General features: G+C 43.1%; 2 protein-coding genes across 3 annotated transcripts in view; one reads left to right on the forward strand and one right to left on the reverse strand.

Annotated features, from left to right (window-relative positions):
* The window catches only part of prkcz (protein kinase C, zeta), a 78,307-nt gene extending 70,513 nt beyond the window's left edge, over positions 1-7,794 (forward strand). For both annotated transcript variants that reach the window (XM_028408991.1, XM_028408993.1), the window contains one exon: positions 4,260-7,794. In XM_028408991.1, coding sequence (XP_028264792.1) covers positions 4,260-4,347 — 88 coding nt within the window. In that variant the 3' untranslated portion in view covers positions 4,348-7,794. The remainder of the gene's footprint in view (positions 1-4,259) is intronic.
* si:ch73-70k4.1 (uncharacterized) lies at positions 7,723-13,171 on the reverse strand. The gene is made up of 4 exons (XM_028408996.1): positions 12,971-13,171; positions 11,469-11,616; positions 9,723-10,195; positions 7,723-8,479 (listed from the first exon to the last, which is right to left on the reverse strand). Exons 1-4 carry the CDS (start codon positions 13,111-13,113, stop codon positions 8,407-8,409), a joined length of 837 nt encoding a protein of 278 aa, XP_028264797.1. The 5' UTR covers positions 13,114-13,171; the 3' UTR covers positions 7,723-8,406.
* Between the last annotated feature and the right edge of the window lie 5,046 nt (positions 13,172-18,217).

The raw sequence follows: 18,217 nt of genomic DNA on the forward strand, positions 1-18,217 counted from the left end.
GTGCTTTGTGATGTACAGTATTTAGGTTATCTCTCCCTCCACCCTCCTTATCTGTCCGTCTTTACCCAGCATGCCTGCATTAAATATTTCAACTTAATGGCAACAAGCTGATCGTGTGTTCAAGTGGAACATGGTGGACATTACCGGACAGCCTTGCCTTTCAGATTAGGATGTTAGGTTGTTCCATTCATTATACGATCTGAGGAATGTGAAGCAGAAAGAAGATCCAAGCTCTTTGCTCTTTCAATAGGAAACCATAGATAACGCTGGCACTCGCAACCATACAGCGCCATTTGTTCTTATACTTTGTATTGAATATGTTAGAAAAAAATAAGGTTATGCAAGATGAAAATAAAAAAATAAAATAATCCAATCCGGTATCCAGGTGCTGCTGAACTGATGGGGACGGCAGCAGGATAAGGATTCTCTTTCCAAAATATAATGTGCCACTCAAGCTGTCATTAATTAGTATTTTCAGCAGCGGTGCTGTAAAAGTTGTGAGGTGTGACATACTTAGTGGCCTTATTAAATGCCCATCATGTTCGGCACACATGACAGATGTCTCCAGGTGTCTGCGTGGCTCTCCCTCAGTCTGAAGGTGCTGTGCACCTCTGCTGTTGAGCAGACGTTGATCTTCAAACCAGCCTCGGAGTGGGCGAGTCTTGCAGCTCATTAAGGGGCTGCAGCGAGGCGCCTCTCCAGCTCTTCCCCGCTCATTTGTGACAGGGTTTGATGATGGGAGTCTGTGACAGACTTTTGGGGAGGCAATTGTAAAAAAAAAAAAAAAAAAAAAAATATGTCTGCGTGGTGCCGTGGCGAGAGGGAGGGAGATGAGTGGGAGAACAGGGTGGAGAGCACTCCGCCAGTTCAGTAGTGGAGATATCAACTTGGCATCAAACACCATGGCACATCAAAAGAAGTCGCGCACCTCCTCCATGCGTCTCACACTTTATCTCCCCTTCCCTTTCTCTTTCCTCTGTTACCAAGGAGAGGGGCTGACGTCGCCCACTCCCGCTAGGAGGGGGGTGACGCAAAAAGCACTCCAGTCTCCCCTCTCTCCCACACATGATGGGTTTGGCACGAGAAGAAAGACAAGTGAGAGCCGTGTAGGGAGAGAGAAGGGTAAACCCTCCATGTTAGAGATTTACATTGCAACATTAGAAGCCAGGATTGCTGGGGGCCTTTGCCAGCATGGTGACTGGTGAGGGGAGGGGAAGAGGGGCTTTAGGTTTACTTTACCAGCTCCCTGCCTTTGAAAATGGCCTCAGTGCCTCTAGCGCCTAGAGACACTGAGGCTGCATACTTTTCTTCTCAAGTATGGGTCACTGATGAGGGCTGAATATGTCACTCTGACCACGGCGCTGCTCCAGTGAACCTATCACTGAGTTTCCAAAAAAAAGATGCTCCACTAAAGATAAGTGTAAAGCATGATCCTTACACTTCAGGTGTGAGGATGAGTGCTGCAGGGGAGACATATTTCTTGTAGGCCAACGTGGAAGTTTCACAGAAAGCAAACAGGATTTTACCCTACCGAAAATAAGCTCTGTGACAAACACAATTTTATGATACTCACGTAACTTATTCAGCAGTATAATCTTCAAAAAATAAACAATGAGTAGCTTTGGAAGCTTTAATATGATCACCAGAAGAGGCTAAGCTAATGATACACTACAAACAAACGTCAGCACCACTAAGCACAGCACGCTTAATGACCCTGACAGCTCTGGGATCTTATTCAGACACTTGTTAGCAGTTTTCATGTAAAACTGTGCTAGCATGTTTTGGGTTGTTTAATGAAACATGAATATTTTTGAGCATGTGTTGCCCTCATGTTGACTTAAAGATAAATGCACTGGTACTGACAAGCTAACGCATTACTGGATGTTAGTCTTTGTTATAATGTCCGCCCTCTTTGTGCCACTTGGGTGTATGTTTCAGTCAAATGTCTTATGTGTCCTGTACCATACACAGAGAATGCTGAGATACATTAAGACCAGGTCTTGCAGTGACTAGCATGGGAGTTTATTTATCCACAGCAGGAACTCCTACTGGTACTTTTGTGCAGGTTTCCATTGCTGGAACTCCTCCTGTACCTCTCTCAGGGCTGGTCCTGCAGGATGAAAGGGTACCTGCTGCTTCAAGGTTGTAGTAGGGCGGACTCAAAGCTACAATAGAAACACAAAGGCTGAAAGGCCTCCATGAACTGGGCCCGAGTTCCTGCTGTGGAAAAACACACTTTAAATCGCGCCTCCTGCTGCACCACAACCCCCAAACTGAACTCATCTTTGAATCAACTTCATATGTATCTGTGCTGTCATAGCATTTTGCATATTACTAGCTGGATGAAGATCCACGCATGTACTACTGATGTTTGTTGTTTCAACTGTTGAGTGTTTAAGTGTTGATTTCCGGACCTGGCACACAGAGTTTCCAAAAAGCAGCTGCAGTGCTGTGTGCATACTCCTGTGCTGTTCTCCTTGCTTACTTTTTTTTACTTCCTCCCACCTCTGTCCCTTCCTCTGCATCTGGTAATGCTTTCACTTACCCAAGTGTGGAAAAAAGCAGCATTTATGTTGGTCGAACACTCTGTTTGTTTTGGTCAACTCCCAAACCTTAGCCCCTCTCTTGTGTGCGTCCCTCTCTGTGGACTCTCTGCAGTATTCTACGAGTCTATTGCTTGTATTGTTGGTTGACCCACTCCTACAGCCGGAGTACTTCACATGAGATTAGATGTAGGAAAAATATTTACTTCATCAATATTCTAGTCAGCTATCTCAAAGAAAGACACTGTTGCGTTTCATTTACTTGTCCTGGTGCTCTATGTGGGCGGGATGCGCAACCTGTTCAGCGCTGCCGGTGGCCCTTAAAGGGATGCTCCCACCCACCAGGTGGACAGAGGGGACGACCAGTCAACGCACCTATTGTCTCAACTTCAAAGCTCCGTGCTCAGTGTGTGCAGGGACAGAGCCTCCTGGCCTTTCCCAGCGAGAGGCCTCCTTTTTTTTGGTGCTTGAGTCCTCAAGTCTCACCATCGCCACACAAACAGATGAGTAAACAGCCTGTTGCTGCAGGAGAAGGCGGCAGCAGCGTTGCTAAGGGAGTACATTTATTTTCACCGAGCCACTCTGAGCCCACTATTTATGGGGTTCCGCTCCATTTACCTATGATTACGCTTTTGTTAATGGAAGCAGCATACTCAGGAAACAAAAAGGCAGAGAGAGGTCCTGCAGTGATTAGTCTACACCACATTTTCCCTCTCTTACTTGACATCATGTATGCCATTTTACAGGCTTTGAGTAGGAAATTGGCAAAAATAATAACAGCGGCTCATCAGGTGGCTTCCGGCAGATGCACAGTGGTAGACTGTGAGTGTAGCAGCATGTATCTCAGTAAAAGTTCTAAACTATCCAGGTCATTGTTATCCAGGAGTTTAAACCAAGGGCCCTGGACCTGCTGGAGTTCTTTGAATATGTTGCTTTTAAACTCTTGGATGGCAGCAGCGAGCATGAGTCTTTATTATTTAGTGTGTGTCTAGAAGCTTTTTAATCACACGGGTTTAAGTTAAAGCTATTGAACATACCGATGAAGAGCTCCTGACTACACCTTAATCCCAGCTAATCCAAATATGGGCGGAGGAGAGAGGAGCCGGTAATACCTTGGCAAACAGCTAGTGACACCCACCTGTCACTCAGAGTCACACCCTTGATTTAGTTTGAGGTAGGACAGGTGTTAGACCAAAAGTTAACCCTTTACAGTTTCATATAGAGCCCAGATTTTACGTTATATATACAATATTTGCTGTAAAGTATTAACATGGAGGTCTGAGCTGATTGACTCATGACATAAAGACATAAAGAGTCTTCATTCTTAAAAATGGTGCTGCCATGTTGGACAAACATCATCTTTGAGCCAGATTCTGGTAGTAGAGGTTGCAGCATTAGTATATTTAGGTTTTAGTTGCCTCCTAGTTAGTGAAGGAAAGAGTTTTTGACCTATAGTGTACAGAGCTGTCCACTGCTCTCCATGTTCTGCCTTCTTCTCAGGCTCGGTTTGTGCCCTGTCTTCTGCTCATAATAGTCTGATATTAGGCTATGAAGTCCACAACATGAATGTAGACACATGGTATTAAGAAGTCCACCAGGTGAAAGTGCCTGCATGGACGAGGGCATTGTTCAATCACACACGTGTGTTGCATTTGTGCTGTGGGTTTGTCCTAAAACAGCCTCCCTAATTCTCCTTTCCCCTCTCCTTCCCCTCAGGGATGTCATCAAGAGAATAGACCAGTCAGAGTTTGAGGGATTTGAATACATCAGCCCTCTGCTGCTATCCACAGAAGAGTCTGTATGAAGGAGAGACCAGCTCCTTCCTTCGCCCACCTACTGTCTGTCCAAGCTGCCGTCTCAGCCAAAAACACTCGCGAGCCAACTCTGAAAGGTGAGGGGGACATCAGGGAGGACGAACTCAGCCTGCAGACTGTCGGCAAGGTGCAGAGCAAACAGGAGAGCTCAGAGGATTCTGTTTGGATACTAGACTCTTCTTTCTCTGTATCTACAAGGAAAGCCAAGACTACATGAACATTCCCCGCCTCTGTGTCGTCTTTTCTTTCTCTCCTCTGGCTTCACTCCTCTCTCTCCTCAGAATGTCCATCCTCGGGGTCAAAGCACGAGCGGATTTCAAATAAGAAATGTTTCATTCTGTGCCTGCCGTCATGAACACATTTCCACCCGTCTCACAGCCCTGGATGAAATATGACAGTTCTACAGAAGAACTTGAAACAATTTTACGTGCACTTTTTTTTTTTTAATTTCTTTTTTTCTATCTTGTAGGGGGGGGGCACTGCCCCACACAAAACAAGAATGTACAATGACAACGGAAAAAATAAGTTATTATTGTGTAATATAATGTAGGTAGTGAATCCAAAATTGATGATGCCTTTTTATCGATGCAAGCGGCACATTTTTATCCATAACCACGAACATTTTTTTTTGTTTTGTTATCTTTGATGATTTGGGAGGAAAGACGCTAAGGTGACTTTTTATTTAAGAAGTGCCTCAAAGAACAAATAATTACCACGTCTCTGATTGCACTTAACTCTTATTGGACATTTCCTCACCGCTCACAGCTTCAGTAGGTGAAGAAACGAAGGCTCAACTCTGCCCGGGTTTATCCAAACTCATTCAAGGTTTCTGGAGCTCAGTGCTGACTTAATGTTTGCTTGTGTTATTATTCATGATTGTCTGTAGATTCCCAAGAGAAACTGTTAGCAGAAAGTTTGACGCTGAGTTTCTCAGTGCCAAATGAACCTCAGAAGGGAGCTGTGCAGCCCTGATATACAGGTGTGTGAAGGCCACTGGCTGCCAGTCAGGCAGCTTTAGAAACACATACGTCACACTGAGAAAAACAAAGCATCCACTGGCTCCCACTCCCACAGTGTGCACAGGTTTGCTAGCTGGGTTCTTCCACACCAGCAGCCACTGCGTGACCATCTGCGGCCGCTCGGAAATACCATGTGACCTGGTGGTTTTTACTGCCACCAGGAAACGTGTGTCCATTTTGGGGCTTGCTGTGCGTATCTCTTTACTCGGCGTAACTACAGCACAGTGCAGCTTTACCAACAACTACTCCAGGAATCAAATTTACTGTTAGATTTAAGAAAAAAAAACCTTCAAAAGCATGTACAAACTGAAAAAATACCCTTTTTACAGTGAAGTGAATATGTATGTTAAGGCTTTACAAAACATGCTAAAAACCTTTCTTGCCTTTTTTTGTTCCTGGTGTGTCATATTTGTCATCATAAACTCACTTAAAGCCGTCATGTGCTGTACGAGTTGAGATTTGAACTGTGAGTAAATGGTCTGTGATGTTAATCCAAAGCTAAGATTAGCTCTCTGACCATGCTTAGTGCTCACAGTGTGTGTATAAAACTTCCCATAGGCCACAATTCGTCTGATGTCAATAATGTTTAACAGTTCCGAAGCAGACAGGTGTAAGTTTAGCATTGCTAATAATGCTAATAAGAATAGCTGCTGTGTTACCCTTGTTCACATTGGTTGTGACAGGAAGACGAGGCCACGGCTCCACAGAACGCCATCATACCTTTAGACAATCACACAGGCACAGTGAGGGACTGAATCTACTGTGCAAGACCATGAAATCAGCTGACCTACATATCTCCTGCGTTGAAGGGAGATCATTGGCACCCTGTTACAGTTGCTAGGCAAATAGTACCCAGTACTGCTGAAGTTTGCCAGCTCCAACATGATTCAAGCACTGAGTCAGACACAGCCTACAATCGCACAGTGTATGGCAAGCTTTAGTCACAAGACATACAGACTGTGCTCTTTTTTAGCATAACACCATCGATAACTTGTGTATTCAGTCCATAACAGTGGGCAGAGTGGGGCCTCAGGTCACAGAGCACCTGCTCCACCAGGGGAGCAATATGAGCGCCGTGCACCTTGAGTTTTTAAGGAAGTAAAGACGTAAAAGATGCAGTTTACCAGCAGTGAACATAGACTGTCCAAAGGAAGAGTCAAAGGCCTGTTTTTAAATCTTCACATACATGCTTATTTGCAGTGTAAAAAGGGTAAAGTGGGTTTTTGTGGCCAGTGTGAAAGTGGTTTCAAACATGTGAGCAGGTCTGAGACACCGGCACACAGCTGTAACCATGTTTCAGCTTGTAAACGACAAATATCTCAGTGTGGCATCAAATTAAAGTCAGACTATGAGTCATGTTCAGGATTCAGTGTTCAGAATGTTTATCAGGAAAGAATCCTTTTACAACACTTGACGAGTTTTCATATTGTATAAAAGGGTTTGATATTAGTACGGAACACTTTAAAGTCTGTGTACCGATGAACAGCCAGGTGTGTGGTGCCACGCGGAGTGTTCTGGATGTGTCAGCACTCTGTCAGTGGTTTGGAGGCTCCGGCCATTCATCGCTGCACCTTTATGATTCACTCAGAATGTCAGGCCCCTCCCCCCTCCTACCAGCTGGTGCACAAAGCCATGACTGTATTAGCCAACAGTTAATCCTATTTCTAGTTCAGGTAAGTTAATCTTAACATATACTGCCACCTTTATACAAAGCAAGCAACATATCTATAACTCGACACCAGATGATGAGCCCCTTGAATAGATACAAAAATTATATATTTATATAAAAAAAGAAATCGAATCAACCACAAGCTTGGATTAAAGCAACAGAGAAAGACGTCCTCGCCCCTGAAGCGCGCTCACCCTTGATCTCCACGTCTGAGGAAAGAAGAGTTTTCTATTGGCTAAGAAGCATTTGATGAAATCTGACCCGTGCTAATTTGATAACCACATAATAGGATTAATTAGCTGATCCCGAGTCAAAGGGTCTCAATTAGCTCCAGGGCCTTTATAGGCAGTGAGGAAACTGATAGGGAGAGAGGAGAGATAGTGAAGCAGTTCCACAGGCACCACAGTGAACACACACACTAGAAATCACTTCAGCATTCAAGGAAGCTTCCTCCTCCAGCAAACACCCCCCGCCCCACAACTCCATCTCATTTGCTGTATTTTATTAATGTTGTGTTTTTGTTGACCTTCTTGCACGCCAGCTGACACATTTTAGTTTCTTGAGGGACCAATGGATGAAACGAGAGTCCTTAAAATCCACATTACAGGCCACTGGAGGCCATTCATGCACCTAAAAGAAAGACGAATGACTTTTGTTTTAACATACTGCTGGTTGGATCTGCTTGATTTGACTTCACTGCATCTTTGTAAATATTTGTAATTATTAAAAATGATACTGTTTTCCGTGAACAACCTTGTTCCTTTTTTTTCTTTTTTGGAAGAAATATGGAATAATGGAAATATAATATAATCACTCAGATGTGACAGAGCATCGGATGTTTACCACAGAGCTCTGAACCTTTTTTTATACATATAGACATATATGTTGTGTTGATATTGTTTGCAGGAGAAGTTGGGTACTTCATGTTTGAATATTAAGATTCTTGTTTTAATGTAAATCAGACTGAACCACATCTAGACACTGCTCCGGGAGAAAAACTGACAGGTTTCTAAAGAAATGATCATTTAGAGAGAACATGTGTTTGGATGCACATGATCGTTAAACATCTTAATGTGTGAAGTATCTTCTTAGAAATCCTTGTATAGTGAGTGAGTAGAGGACGAGGTGGGCTGATTGTCCTTTTGCTTTGTGATCCTCTTTCATAGCTGGATGTCGTCTGTGGTCGAGTTTTCACAGTACCCCATGTGTAACAGTGTTCCGTGATGTAAGACTGTCCTCCCACTTCTCGCTGCAGAGCCTCTGTCAGTACCTCAGTGAGCTGCTCTGTGGGTGCGTCCGCCTCCATCTCCACGAGTGTGTGGGGCATCTGGGCTGCTTGTAGCTCCTGGACAGCTGCCAGCTCACCACGTCATGTCCACATTCATCTCTGACAGACACTGGGCCAGGTGGCCATCACGGTCCATCTGGGTGAACCTGAAGAGACAGGAACAAGGTGCTGACAGTGAACATGCTCGCTGTGTGATCCACACATGCTAACAGTCATGAAACAGAACTGAAATGTTTAATAATATCTCAATATCAATTAAGAATTAACATCACGAAAACCGAGGTCTCCACTGGAATGACAGCAGCTCACTGCTGCGCACACGATGGTTTAGTAAGTTTGCCCACTAACAAAGAAATGATCAGTCAGAACAATAACAAACAAATCCAGTCCAAATTAATTCACATTTTCATGAATAAAATAAGTATTTGATCTCTTCACAAAAGGTACTTTAGTACTTGGAGGTAAAACCTTTGTTGCAGTCACAGAGGTCAGACGTCTCTTGTAGTTTGCTCACATCTCAGGGGGGATTTTCTCTTTACAGATCCTCTCCAAGTCATTAATGTTGTGGGGTGGGATTAAGGTCTGGAGTCTGACTAGGCCACTCCAAGACCTTAATATGCTTCTTCTGTCAATCCTTTGTTGCCTTGTGTTTTGGATCCTTGTCATGCTGGAATGCCCACCCACAACCCATTTTCAATGCCCTAGGTGAGGGAAGGAGGTTCTCACCCAAGGTTTGAGGGTACATGGCCCCATCCATGCTCCCTTTGATGCAGTTGTCTTGTCCCCTTGGCAGAAAAACACCACCAAAAGCATAACGTCTCCACCTCCCTGTTTGATGGTGTTCTTGGAGTCATGGGCAGAATTCCTCCTCTGAACCTCCACCAGGTGGAGCTTGCATGGAGCTCCAGACCGAGGGAGACTGGCAGTTATTTTATGTTTCCTCCATTTGTGAATAATCACACCAGCTGTTGTCCCCTTCTCAGCCAGCTGCTCCAGCCTTGTGTAGGTCCACAGTCTCGTCCCTGACATCCTTGGAAAGCTCTTGGTGAAGAGTTTGGAATCTGGATGGACACTTTAAATTGCTTCTGTGGACAGGTGTCTTTTATACAGGTAACCAGCTCAGAGCTGAGTGTATGAAACACATCTGGAAGCAGAGATCTGGCTGATTGATGGAGGATCAAATACTTATTTCATTCATGAAAATGTGAATTCATTTATAACTTCTTTGAAATGCATTTTTCCTGATTTCGTTGTTATTGTTCTGTCTCTTGAAATAAACCTACCATTGAAAATATAGTCTGATCATTTCTGTCCCAGTGGACAAACTTACTAAATCAGCAGGGGCCTTACATTAGGTTTTAATATAATACAGACTTGTGTAGCTCTTACCCAACAGGAAACACCAGCAGACACATGGGGCAGTCCTTCAAGCCTCCTCCACCTGTTCCTCCACCTTCTGTGACACTCCTCTGCACCGCCTCTTCCTCTTTATTTGTCCCTTCCTTCTGCAGAGGAGCTGCGCTGTCGCACACCTCCACCAGCTCTGTGACAAGTTGCCTGCTGACCGGTCCGCTCTCTTCCTCTCCTCTAGTGCTGGATGGTCGAGCTGACAAAGCTGCCTCCTCCCAGTTGGGGACAGATGGCCGTAGAGACGTCGGATTCCTTTTAGGACTGCTGTGAGAGGACGGCCGCCTGTCAGACAGGTCTGATACAGGTGTGGTTTGTACTGAAAGGTCCTGCTGTGAGGAGCTGAGCCTGGGAGGATCTAGACTTGGACAAGGTGGAGAGGGTTCAGGGAACGGAGCCACCTCAGTGCTGTGGTCACACCACCACAGTTCATCTAATGTAAGCACTGCAGGTCTCTGAAGTGACACAGAAAGAAAAGCAACACTAAAAACACATGGTAGCATGGACAAAGGGAGGACAAGCGGATATGTCTGCTTGTCAAAAAGGGGACATCTGTAATGGTTAGGTTTTTAGATGGCGTCTGAAATCTAGTGTAGTGTTAGCTTGCAGTCCCCCCTCCAGCCCCTACACTCAGACACATAAATTAAGGATGTCCCCATCAGGTTTTTTTTGCCCTCGAGTCAGAGTCATTTGATTTTGAGTATCTGCCGATACCGAGTCCCGATCCGATACTTTCAGGATCGAGGTCTCGAACCAGGACCTTTCGCACCAAAAGCAACTGTCCTACCCCTACACTACAGGACACAGAGCCACCCTGCACAGAAGGCGTTAACTTTGAGAGCCCTAATAAATATATATCCGAGTCCTAATTGGGAGGTAACATCCGATTCCGATCGAGTCTGAAATCACGTAATCGGGACCGATTTCCGATCACGTGATCACGTAACAGCATAACTTTTCACTGTGGCATAATTTGTTTTAACAAAAACTTTCATACTGCCCCTCTTCCTGCTTCCACAGGATGTAATTAGTTGAGCTGCAGCAGGTGCTGCTGATCATCAGTCCTTGATGAATTGATCATCAGCAGGTGTACAGACCTCTATAAAGGCGTTATGGCAGTTTCAGGTGTGTGTTAACATGATGTCAAAAGGGAAGTGGATCAAAACGTCATCAAAGCTGTCCTGAACTTTGGACAATACCTCTTCTTGTCTTGGTACAACTCAAATGTTATTACTGTAATTACAGTTAGGGATGCACAATATTAGATTTTTGTGGATATCTGATATTTAAATATTGTCATTTTGGCAGAGGTGACTCTTGAAATACTGTAGACTTTTCTGTGACAGTGTATTAGGGCCATAGTTAAAAAACATGACAGAGCTATAAGGGGGAGTTCGTCTTCAGAGACAAACCTTTGAGATCAGAATTCTGGGATTAAAAGTCCAACAAAAAGGTGGAAATGTTCTGTGGGAAACCACAGAGAATGTTGCTAACAACATTAGTAAAGAGGCGCTACAGTAACAGCATGGTGAAGTGTGCATTGTTATGATGATATGGTAATTTCTGGGCTAAGATCAGCAGTACTTCCTCATTGAAAACCCTAGTGATGAAAGCACTACAGCACACAGCAACAACTTGTGAACATCTTATCTTTGTGAGTCGAGTCTCTCGGATGTGAGTGTTGTGAGGAGTTTCATCATACTCATGACAGGTGGAGTGATTACATACAGGTGCAGATGGATGTGGAAGATCAGGAACCAGGTCCCAGTGCTGGTTCTCCAGGTACGGCAGCGCACACTTCAGTGTCAACGCCCACAGGTTCTCCACAGGTGAAAGCTGCTGTCTGTTCCACCACGCTGCTGCAGGAGCTGCACACCTGTGAAGCACATACCACACACACTCAATACATGTTGCAACAAGCTTTTTTTATTATTTCTGTTACAGTTTACTATTTAAAATGAATTTAGAGAGAATCAGAATCAGAAATTACTTTATTTATCCCCGAGGGGAAATTCTTGTTTGTTACAGACAAATAGAAGAAAAGATAATTGAAATATGAAACTGAAATATATAATAAATATCTAAATACCTAGACAGCATTTAAATCCCTGAGTTGTATCTAAAGAACATACTACTGTATAAACCTGTACATAGTAAAGAGCCTGACATGAATGTACAGTGTCTGAGCGACTGTTACAGTTCAGAATCCAGTAGTTTGATTGAGACAGGCAGGAATGACTTCCTGTGTCTCTCAGTGGTGCATCGTGGGAGTCGGAGTCTGCTGCTGAACGAGCTCCTGTAGCTGGTCAGCACAGTGTGGAGCGGGTGAGAGGGACAGTCCAGTACGGTCTGTATTTTGGACAACATCCTCCTCTCAGACACTACCTGTCAGAGAGTCCAGGTCCTACAACATGGCCGCCCTTCCTGATGATTCTGTTGAGTCTGTTGATGTCCCTCCCCCTCAGACTGCTGCCCCTGCAGACAGCAGCATACATGAAGGCACTGGCCACCACAGACTCATAAAACATCCATATATTTTCACAGTCTCCAAGTATGAGAGAGATGAACGTCGATTGTAGCCTGAATATATGTAAAATGAAGCTAAAATCGTTTCATATAAAAAGGCGATAGTTTTCTCCAGCTCGCTGCACCCTTTCAGTTCTGTGTTACAGATTATCATACATCATATCATAACGATTATAGTAGCTGCAGCAAGGCAGCTGCTGCATCAAGTCTCCGGATATATGCTGGGTCCTTTTACAAAACACTGATTTTGCCCAGAGTTTAACTTTTTTATGATAAAAAAAAACAACAGCTGTCTACAGCAGCGTGCATGAACTAGATTTAAATGTGTACCTGTGTTACACAGCAGGAGTACAGACAGGAAAGGCTCAAACAAACACACACACACACAACTGTGGTTGTGATAACAACAAAATGCGCCGAATGTTTCCTGTGGGTCCCTTCTCTTTGTAAAATGTCCTCAGTTGTGTTCTATCAATCATGTGCATCCGCGGATAAACAATATAACATACTTTGTTTACTATTTTAATGGACATTTGTTCGGTCATTTACAGGCTTTAGAGCCTTGTACATGCTTTTTTAAGTCGCCGTCCACTGAAAGGCGACCGTGTATGAAAATGAAAAACTCTGTCTTTAATAGGATTTAAACACGGCTGGTTTTAAACATGAACTTTAAATGAAAGTACAAGAAAGTCGTAAAAACTCACCCGTCAGTCTTGACTGTGCTGTTACCGGAGAACAGCGGTGTTTGGCTCCTCTTCGGTGTTCCTCTGGAACGTGTGTCTGCTTGGAGTTCTTCCACAGAAGACTTTTTTCGCTTCAGTTTGGACTTGGAGTAACTTTCAGCCATGTCGTTTAATTTCTTTTCCAAACAGCTTTGAAATTCCGCGCCCGTGTGTGTAGCGAGGACTTCCGTATTCCTGAAACGCAACGTCATTTGATTCTGTCCAATCAGACGCCTTTCGTGGCTGACTTGCCAATATCCAATCAGGTTGAATAATGACAGTAAGAAGAAAACAACATTATTGTGCAAAGTTTTCTGTTAATCTGGTCACACTATAAAATGTATTTAAATACATTCGATATTTTTAATATCCATAAAATGCTCCGTCTGCTGTGTGGGACGTGGATCTGCCACAGTGGGAGGTGGCCATTTTGCATGTGTTGTGCAAATCAGGCACACATCATTATAAATTATTGGCATAATATTCATGTGGGTTTTAATACTTGTAATACTAAGTTTAGTATGTGTGCGGGTCAATGACATGACATGCATATTTTTGAGTCCGAGTCCACTATTTTCTTTCAAAATAATGTAATCTTTTCATAGAATTGGTCACTTTTATCTATAAAACCTATTTATTTTGATACATTTTTCAGTACATTCAAATAATTATATTCTTTTCTGTTTTGGCTTCTCAAACCCCTAAAATGTCAGGTGGAGCACCTGTCCGAGCAAATGGTCAGACTAAAAAAACTATTAAAAATGCTCTTTTTAATAACATACAATTAAATGCTCTGGCATACTTTTATGTTTATAGTCGTTTGTATAATCTATTTTTTTCTCATATCAACAGTTTTAAAGCTGTTGAGATAACTGAAAAACGTTTGTCCCGCAATTTACATTTACTTAATGTCAGGGTGGTGCAACCATAAACAATGGGCTTTTATTTTAAAGTGAAGAGACAATAGCCATAAACAGGATGTTGTATCAGCCAGAGGACCCCAAGGGACCCTTGGGATTAAGCTAAAAGATTTGTAGCTCTCTCTTAAATATTGATAAAAATAACTACTTTCAATTCATATACAGACTGGTACACTTTCTATGTCAGGTGGTACAACCAATGGAAAACTAGAAAAAATAAATTTTATCATAAAACACTTTATTTATAAAAATTGATCTATATGAATATGATGACATGGGTAGACGCTAATACTAGCATCCAAACATAAGCCTATTTATTTTAAGATAAGTTGAAAAAGTCAGGTGGTGCAACCAGTTAGTCAGGTGGCACAACTGCAAGGAATGTCACTATATAATGTTATTAAAAGCTCTAAATATATCTGTGACATGTTTAAAATGTTTACTAGTTTTAAGTCAAAGATATTACACATTTTTACATAATAATATGTACATTTTACGTGCGTTTAAGTATTTCAGCATTAAAATAAATGTTATAAATGTTTACATCAGAGCTGTATTTTAGCATAGTGAGAGGCTTATCTACAACACTATACTTCATATTGGCAGGATAAAGACAGCTGCCATTGGACCCTAACAGCCCATTCAGCCACACATGTATCAGACTGTAGACTGCCAATGCCTTTTAGACTGCATTTGTAGATCGTACCATTACATTAATGATCTGGCAAATTGTGTAATGTTTGAGTATATTCATGTCTGCATGATAACACTGGCAGGGACAGAAAGATTCAAATAGTTTCCTGGTACAAACCTGGGACATACAAGAGGGACCCAGGAAAAACTGGAGCGTTGGCAAAAAATATGGATGGCCAGGAGTATGGACACGTATGTGGACTCATTTGTGCCATAAAATGACTTTAATGAGAGGGCAGAGTGTTCTCTGTGTAGCCTTCTAGTCTGACAAATGAAAGTTATATAATATTTGGTTAAATTTATTACCTGATCGGTTCTTTTGGTTATTGACATAATGTTCTATACAGGACTCTAACATGTAAACCAGTGCAATTTAATGCAAATGGTTGTAAAGAGATGTGGTTTATGAGCTGTAGCATAAAATAACAAGATAAATGTAACTTGGTGGTCTACACTTTAAGACTGTATTAGTAACTCTCAATATTATATCGGTCCTGCATAAGGATTTCTACTCAGCAAACAGTAAAGAAGGTTACATCATACAAGAATGCTAACTGTAATGATGATACGCTGTTCCCTCTGCTAGGACACACATAAAGTGGAAAGTTGAAGTCATAATAATGGTGGGACTTTCTGAGCCTTTTAAGCTTTTGGCCAGAAGAGAGGGACCAACGGAGAGCGGCTACAATTATGCAATGGAAAAAAGACAAGGGAAAGCTGGACTGAAGAGCAGGAAAAGAAAAGAAAGGAAAGAGGAGAGGAGAGGAGAGCATTATTTCAAAGAATGGAAAACAGCACTATGGGAAAACCTGCTACTTTCAAATAAGGTGAGAGCATTTTTTGTGCACCATAAGATGAGTAAAGCAGAAGGACTGCTGCTCAGTTGCTGACTTTGGCTGATTGGTTTTTATTTCTGCTTCAACCACAGAAGGGAAGAAACACAAAAGCAGAGCAGTGGGCCAGGCCTGTGGTACATGGTGCTACTCTGGGAAAAAGCAACGCGGCGCCTGGAAAGAAACGTTATGTCACTGGCCCCACGTGATGCTTTGTTGTGCTCTGCTGCCATGGTAACACAGAAGATGCTTTAGCAGCAGCTTTAACTGTTTAGAAAATACAGACACAGAGGTTTGGGAGGTCACACAAGTCCTAGACAGGACCATCAAACAGGTACTAGGTCTCCACTGGCTAAGGAGGACGTACCTCCACGTAGTCCCTCTGACGCCAACTTGGGGTACCCTAAAGGGAGGTGGAGGTGAGGTACTGGTGTACTTTAGTTCTAATTCCTCAGGTGTAAGCAGGCTCCTGAGGTTTTGTCTTCCAAACCTCTCCATAGATCTTCCAACCAGGCCTGCCCGTGGTCCTCCAGGGCTCAGCTAGAGGTTCAAGCTGCTCCAAAGCTAAACCAAGAATCACCAATACAAGATGGAAGAGTAGCATCCTAGGCCAAAGACACTAGAAGTGCCTTTCCTCCTCTCCTGTCTTTCATATTGTAGATAGTTACCTCAAGACAACAGCTTGCAAGTTTGCACGACTGCATGGCGAAGTGAATGATGATGACATATTATAAATAATTACATGCTCAATATCAATAACAATAAAAACTACATTTCATGATCCCAGAATCCTTAATCATTCTTGAACCACTCATCAGCATGTCCCGTCCCCCGAAGTCTGCATGAAGGTACCACTGCTCCATCCAAACATCCACCTCCACACAGAACTTTTCATGTCCGGCCTTGCTGCTGTAAAATAAGTGTTGAGAATCATTAACTCTTTTATCTCTATTCACTGTGAGGTTCTCTATTGAAGGGTAAGGTCTTTGAACACCTAACATCCTCAGTGTGCTTCAAATAAAGAATCTGTCAGCTTTCATAACAGCAAGTGAACCAAAAGGTTCAGGAAGGCTTTCTCATTTTTTTTGTAAAAGTGATTTAAAATTTGAATGTTCTTCTCAAGGACACAAAAATGGTGCTAATTGTGCAGGTTAATTTAGTGTTGCTTTAAATGAGCCGAATGTTCTTTCTTTCTTTTTATATATAAAACCACACAGTGTGTGTCCAGTTGGGCATCAAGGAATTTAAGGATGTAATGGTAACAAATGCTGATGGTACCCTGGCTTCGGCAGCTGCATTAAAATAAATGCAATATAATAAATATATTTGTGGATATTTATTTTTTTCTTTGGTCTGAATAATTCACCGATGCTTCGGGAAAAGGTTTGGATGAATATAAATTTTAAAAAAAAAGGGTTAGGAAGAAGGTTTAGTCTGTATCAACACAAGCCGCAACCTCCAGAGCTGAGAAATGAAGCTGCACTTTATCAAATGGCTATTTGAGGAGCTAATCCCTGTGAGTGTGAATTGATAAAGCCACCTTATTCAGTGCACTGTAATGAAGAAATGAGGCTGAGTCATGACTCTCAGCCAGGCCTCCATGTTCCCTGTGCACCAGGCTCTGCAGCTTTCCAAAAACACATAAGAATTCCATTTGAAAAGCTCCAGGAGGAGGAAAGGGCAGCAAATGAAATGTAAAAGTAAACGAAGAGCACAGATGAGCTCATGGGGGAAAGGGGAGAGCAGGAGGACAAGCACTGCATGCTGGCTACATTATGAATCATTGAAAACGAGGCTTGGCATACACTCCGCGCTGTCTAGCAGCTTTGGCCTTGATAGGATGAGCAGCCTGAAGGAAGCGCAAGCTTTGTATCTCACTTGTATCCATTACCACTTAATGTACACACACAGACAGCGGAAGCGTATGCCAGTGTAGTACTGCAGGCCCACATCCAGCCTGAAGCTGCCAGAGCTCAGTGCTGGCTCAAAGGACGGCTTTATGCCAGACTGATAAGGCCAGAGGAGGCTCTGCTCCCCCCTAAGAAATGTTCACTTATCTGCCAGCTAAATGGGATGGAGCCCAACCCTGTGGCTCCATCCTGGTATCACCATGGGCCACTCAGTGCTTTGTTTGTTCTTTGCATACTTTCATACATCATAATACAGTACGTTAGTACGGATTTCTGTCATTACAGTCACTGGAAACCTCACTGTGACATACACCCTTATGGCACTAAGAGCGCCTCAAGAGATTTTAGCACCCATTCCCTTTACATTCTTCTAGTTATAATTAACACAGATACATGTTTTATGCTAAACTAGCAGACCAGGAGCTGTCCCGCTTGCTGGACAACCAAGTAGACCACCCCATAGACCACACTTTTATGTAGACGTTTGGACTCCACAGCAGCAATGACATCATCATCACTGTCAAAGGGGTGACAGCTGAAGTTGGTTTGAGGTTCTAAGGGTGTTACTTCAAATCCAAATCCCTGGAGGCAGCTATAGGGGGGATGTGGGCTGGAACACTGACTTGGAGGAAGAACACTCTTCTTTTAGCTTCTCACAGTGAATCTCCCTGATTGGCTCTTGTTGTTATGTCAGAGATTTGTTATATAGGTCCCTATCAGCAGACCTCTCCAACTCTGCTTATACAAAGCCAGAGGCTCTGAGCTGTTGTACTGTTTGGCTGTTCACAAGTCTCATCCAAGATCACAAATCTACCTCAGACTGTGCTGATACAACTCTTTGTCGGGGGTTTCAGGACCCAATAAGTTGCATGG

The sequence above is a fragment of the Parambassis ranga genome, chromosome 7 (assembly GCF_900634625.1).
Source record: "Parambassis ranga chromosome 7, fParRan2.1, whole genome shotgun sequence".
Classification (NCBI taxonomy): domain Eukaryota; kingdom Metazoa; phylum Chordata; class Actinopteri; family Ambassidae; genus Parambassis; species Parambassis ranga.

What these genes read in the sequence shown, in the direction of transcription:
- si:ch73-70k4.1 (XM_028408996.1), bottom strand. Translation starts at nt 13,113, where the DNA reads ATGGCTGAAAGTTACTCCAAGTCCAAACTGAAGCGAAAAAAGTCTTCT. An exon ending in TTCCACATCCATCTGCACCT is followed by an intron (nt 10,196 to 11,468) that starts GTATGTAATCAC and finishes GTGTCACTTCAG; the next exon opens with AGACCTGCAGTGCTTACATT. An exon ending in CTGCTGGTGTTTCCTGTTGG is followed by an intron (nt 8,480 to 9,722) that starts GTAAGAGCTACA and finishes CTGTCTCTTCAG; the next exon opens with GTTCACCCAGATGGACCGTG.